Genomic DNA, 5,852 nt, shown 5'->3' on the forward strand with positions numbered 1-5,852 from the left:
TGTGCTCACGCTTTCTAAGATTCAACTTTTACGATAAATTCAATCAACAAGATCAACTGCGGCAGAAGAAAAAATTATATAAATAAAAACTTATTTTGAATAGGAATTCACTGGTATAACTTTTGCTCTCGCCGTAGTCGGTCTCGTTGGTTAAATTTATGATCAAAGTTGAAGCACAGGAATAGAGGAAGCATTATACTCCCTCCGTTTTTATTTAATTAGCGTATTAGCTTTGGTCAAAGTCAAGCTTTGTAAACTTTAATCAAATTTATAGACAAAAATATTGGCATATACAATAACAAACCAATACCATTAGATTCATTGTTGAATGTACTTTCATATCATATAAATTTGGCATGGTAAATATTTATATTATTTTCTATAAACTTGGTCAAACTTTAGGAAGTTTGATTTCAGCCAACTCTAATATGCGGAGTAAATAAAAACGGAGGGAGTCCATCTGAACGGGCTCACCGATACCGGCAACCACGGGATATCATCGGATTATTATGTCCAATTTGCAAGATTTTTAAATTCCAAATGAGCACCTCAGAACAAGCTTTCGTCGGGAGTGTTGACTAACGAAGAGTATTCGCACAGCTATTCTATTTCCCGGTGTAGTTAAATGATAAAACAATGTTATCATTGGTTGGCACAAACTGTCTGACCAAGATTATTCGTACTAGTACAGCTATTCTATTTCTCGGTGTAGTTAAATGATAAGACAATGTTATCATTGGTTGACACAGACTGTGTGACGAGTGCGCCCACAGCCCAAGAGCATCTCCCTCGTTGACCTGCGGCCTGGTCGCCTGGAATGCGATCATAGCTGGCATCCATTTCTAAGCAACTGGACCAAGTTTGAATCAATCTTACTCCTCCAATTCTCCACCACGCGTAGGAGTACCCCTGTTCATTTCCTTCTTCGGCTCACAATGACTCTCCTCCATGTCTTCCTCGGACTCCTCCTCTCCCTGCACGCGGCATCGCGGCGTGGTGCCGCCGCCATGGACACGGTGTCAGCCGGTAATGGGCTCGCCGGCAGAGACAGGCTCGTCTCCAACAACACCAAGTTTGCGCTCGGCTTCTTCAAGATGGACAGTAAGTCCTCTCACACTTACCTCGGCATCTGGTTCAACAAGGTCCCTAAGATCATGCCGGTTTGGTCTGCCAACGGCGAGAGCCCGGTCATCGACCCCATCTCACCGGAGCTCGCAATCGCCGGTGACGGCAACTTGGCCATCTTAAATCAGGCCACCAAGAAAGTCATATGGTCTACCCATGACCATGCCAATGTCACAACCAACGACACCAAAGCTGTGCTCATGAACAATGGCAACTTCGTCCTACACAGCTCCTCAAACTCATCCATGGTCTTCTGGCAGAGCTTTGACTACCCAACCGACACCCTTCTCGCCGGCGCAAAGATTGGCTGGGACAAGACCACCGGTCTGAACCGCCGCCTTGTTTCGAGGAAAAATTTGATTGACCAGGCTCCTGGTCTCTACACTCTGGGGCTAGGACAGAATAGGCTTGGTCATCTCCTGTGGAACTCAACCCTAGAATTCTGGACCAGCGGGGCATGGAACGGCCGTTACTTCAACCTAGCACCCGAGATGATTGGCGCCCTGACGCCAAATTTCACGTTCATAAACACTGAGAATGAGTCCACCTTCATGTACACATTGCGGGATGACGAGGCCATTGTGCAATGTGCAATAGATGTCTATGGCCAAGGGCTGGTGGGTGCATGGTTGGAACCCATACATAACTGGTTGATCAATTACAGGCAGCCTATCTTTCAATGCGACGTCTTTGCAACCTGTGGACCTTTCACAATCTGCAGAGAAAATGTAGATCCACTCTGCAGCTGCATGAAGGGTTTCTCGCTGGGATCACCCAAGGACTGGGATCTGGGAGACCGAAGCCATGGGTGCAGGAGGAACACTCCATTAGGCTGTGAGAATGAGGGAAACAAGCCAGGTCTTGCAGTGAAGTTCTACCCCGTGCAAGGTATGAGGTTGCCCCATGAGGGAGCAAAAGTACCGGCCGCGACAAGCGGAGATGACTGCCAACGGATTTGCTTGGGCAACTGTTCTTGCACTGCATATTCCTACGGTAAAGGTGGCTGCTCTATTTGGCACGGGAAATTGTACAATGTAAAACAACAATCTGATGCTTCTTCAGCAGCAAATGGCGACACGCTTTATATCCGCCTTGCCGCAGCAGAGCTGCCAGAAAGTGTGGTAAATAAGAAGCAGAGTGGAATCAACCTCGTCGGTGCTGCGGTTGGCGCAAGCGCGGCTGCTCTTGTCCTGGTGATTCTTGGACTGGTGATTTGGAGTAAAAAAGGGAAGTGGTTTACTAGCACGCCGGTAAATGGAGTTGGGATCATTTCATTCCGGTATGCTGATTTGCAACGTGCAACTAAGAACTTCACAGAAAGGTTAGGAGGGGGCAGTTTCGGTTCTGTATTCAAGGGGTATCTAAGTGACTCAGTCACCTTGGCAGTGAAAAGACTTGAAGGTGCCCATCAAGGAGATAAGCAATTCAGAGCAGAAGTGAGTTCAGTTGGAATCATCCAGCACATCAACTTAGTCAAACTGATAGGGTTTTGTTGCAAAGGCGACGAGAGGCTGCTTGTGTATGAATTCATGCCGAATCAATCCCTTGATGTGCATCTATTTAAGGCCAATGGTACAGCTTTGGACTGGAGTCTCAGATACCAGATAGCTACTGGAGTGGCCAGAGGCCTAGCCTACTTGCACACTGGTCGTCGGGATTGCATTATACATTGTGATATCAAGCCAGAAAACATACTTCTCGACACTTCATTCGTAGCCAAAATTGCAGACTTTGGAATGGCAAAGGTTTTGGGGAGAGAATTTAGTCAAGCATTGACTACAACGAGAGGAACCATTGGATATCTTGCTCCTGAATGGATTAGCGGATCAGCTGTTACATCTAAAGTCGATGTTTACAGTTATGGGATGGTTTTGTTTGAAATCATATCAGGAAGGAGAAATTCAAGTCAAGTTGTGGATGGTGATTATTCAGCCTTTTTTCCTCTACAAGTTGCACGAAAGCTTCTCAGTGGAGAAATTGGAAGTCTGGTAGACCCAAATTTGCAAGGTAACGTGAACCTTGAGGAGGTTGTAAGAGTTTGCAAAGTTGCATGTTGGTGCATTCAAGATGATGAGTTTGATCGACCAACCATGGCCGAGGTGGTGCAGTTTCTTGAGGGTGTTATTGAGGTTGATATGCCTCGAGTGCCGAGACTACTGAATGCAATCACAGCAGGAGTAGGTTCACCAACATCTGACACTTAGTTTTACGTCAAACTTATGTATACCTATCGCAACATTTTAGACCCAAACGGACGAAATGCGGACAAACCACTCGTCCGTTTGGGTCGGTGCGTTGGAGTTGCTCTAGTTGACTCAAACTCGTTCTGGACACTGTTGTCTGCATTCTGTAATAAATCAACAAAGAACTAGTTTAAGTCTTCCTGCTTTCTTGCCTTTTCATAATTCATATTCCAGCAGATGTGACATCTGAGGTTTTCAACATGTTGGAGAGTTGGAGTCCTGGGAAAGGCTATATTATTATTATTATTATTTTCATTTCTTTTCGCATTCCTGGGGTCAGCCGAATGTTGTATGTACTCCTACAAGGCAGCCAGTTACAGACACAAGATCCCTTTGGGATGCACTACTGCATATAGGAAAACTCATAGCACATTACACTGAACGGCAGTTATCTAAGCCAAACATGCTCATAGCACACAGTAGATTGGCAAACAAACTACCCACTAAAGCTCATAGTATCCAGTAGTGGTCCTATGTTCTTCAAACCTAGGGGCACAGCTGCCTCTTACATGTAGGAGAGGCTGGCAGGTTAGCATTATAACTGAACCCTAACCCACTGAAAAACAGGTTGTGGTGAGCCAAACACTATTTGACCATTAACAGCCGTCGTGCAACAGTGTACATCAGAGAAAATCGCACACCGGTATCGACGACTGATCCTGACCACCATTCTCATGGTCAGTCTGGGGATTCGTCTGTTGGAATTGATCTCACAGGTTTAACAAACCAAGAGAAAAATATGGGAGACAAAGTCTCCTCTCCTCACGTTTGTGCATTGATCGGGCGCACACAAACCAACGATTGGTTTTGGTCCCTGACCCCTTAGCACCGCCAGATATAAAAGAGGAGGCCGTGCCCCTTGGGCAGAGGACATACATACAGGCTAACACCCAACTACTCCTAACAGCCGATCCTAAAAGGGTGCTACAGGGGATCAGAAGGCCTCTAGCACCGCCGGCCACCTCAAGTTCAGTGCCGGCGGCTTCCTGCTTCCATCAACGTCTCCCTGTTGCTGCTCTTCTTCCACGGCCATCTCCCTGTTGCTGCTGGAGATCACAAGGTGCAGCCACGGGCTACACAGGGGGCTGCATCGAGTGGCCATGGGGATTCGCCAAGCACTGTAAGTTTGTACGCTTCCGCATAACGCTGGTGTTTTAGTCCGAGATTAGGTTCTAACGGATTAGCCTAAAGCTACTTAAATCTAACAATGGTATCATGAGCCTCGCTAATCTGGCTAGAACCCTAATTAGGCCTGCCAGATGTGAATCTCTCAAATTACAGGCCTGAATAGATCTACTATACGGTTAAAGTCAATGATATTGTGTAAGTGCACAAGTGCTAAGTTTAATGGTCCAATAGATTTTTGTTAGTGCTAATTACTAGAAATAAAAGTCTCATTATGCCCCGTTAAGGCTAATTATTCATATCTAGTTTTCGGTTAATGTTATTATGGCCTGATTAGAATCAAGTTCATGTTGAATTAGCACTATTCGGGATCGGGCAGAGAAGATAGAAGGAGGGGAATTGCATGTTTACGAAATCCCTAATGTTTACCCCAATTCGGAACCCTAACCCTAGATGAGAAATTCCCAATTTTTCTACAAATCTCAAACCTTGCTGATGCAATAGTTCCCAAAAGCTTTGAGGATTTTGGACCTCACCTGATGTGGACGCGTTGACGGCTTGCCGTCGTCGTGCCGCCGTCATCTCCATGGAGAAGTCTTGCGGAAGATCAAGTCGCCGCGCCGCCCACACCCATGGACGACGACGTGCAAGGCCACCGTGCCACACGCGCCGCCCTCACCTCCTTATGCCGCGGCAGCACCGGCGAACGCATCCCCTTGCCTCGCCGCCTAACTGCATGCGCGCGACACGGCAGGCACCGTTCGACGGAGGAGCGCGCGGCCGATAGCCTAGGCACGCTCGTCCGACGAACGGGGCCACCACGCCCTCACCTCCTTATGCCGCGGCAGCACCGGCGAACGCATCCCCTTGCCTCGCCGCCTAACTGCATGCGCGCGACACGGCAGGCACCGTTCGACGGAGGAGCGCGCGGCCGATAGCCTAGGCACGCTCGTCCGACGAACGGGGCCACCATGCCGCCATGGGATCCGGCGAGAGAGGCAGCCGAGCCGCCATGGACGCCGTCGGTGACGGGCGGCGCCGCTCGGTGATGCGGTGGGAAATGGCTAGGGTTAGGCTGGATCGTGACTTTGCTCAATGCAGGGCAATCACAGCCGTTGGGTCTGATCCAACGACTGGCGGCCACTCACTGCCGATGGCAGGCCTTCGGGCGTGCAACGGGCTAATTCTGGCTATGGGCTGAGGCCCAGGTTGTCTTCTCCCGTGTTATGTTCTTTAAAGTTTTTTTCCTGCTCCGAATGTTTTTTTTTTGGAGGTAATCCTGCTCCGGAGACCTCCTATGTGACGCATTTTGCGTCAAACAGCAGCTCGACGCACAGGGTTGACGCTTGACTGGGCCGG

General features: G+C 48.3%; 1 protein-coding gene across 1 annotated transcript; it reads left to right on the plus strand.

Annotated features, from left to right (window-relative positions):
- The first annotated feature begins 875 nt into the window (after nt 1-875).
- Nucleotides 876-3,553, plus strand: LOC123042506 (G-type lectin S-receptor-like serine/threonine-protein kinase At2g19130). Its single transcript, XM_044464942.1, has one exon. The coding sequence runs from the start codon at nt 936-938 to the stop codon at nt 3,327-3,329; it is 2,394 nt and encodes a 797-aa protein (XP_044320877.1). The 5' UTR covers nt 876-935; the 3' UTR covers nt 3,330-3,553.
- The last annotated feature ends 2,299 nt before the right edge of the window (nt 3,554-5,852 follow it).

Source organism: Triticum aestivum, chromosome 2B (genome assembly GCF_018294505.1).
Source record: "Triticum aestivum cultivar Chinese Spring chromosome 2B, IWGSC CS RefSeq v2.1, whole genome shotgun sequence".
NCBI classification, from domain to species: domain Eukaryota; kingdom Viridiplantae; phylum Streptophyta; class Magnoliopsida; order Poales; family Poaceae; genus Triticum; species Triticum aestivum.

Bases quoted from the DNA above. Each gene is read 5' to 3' on its own strand.
- LOC123042506 (XM_044464942.1), top strand. From the start codon at position 936: ATGACTCTCCTCCATGTCTTCCTCGGACTCCTCCTCTCCCTGCACGCG.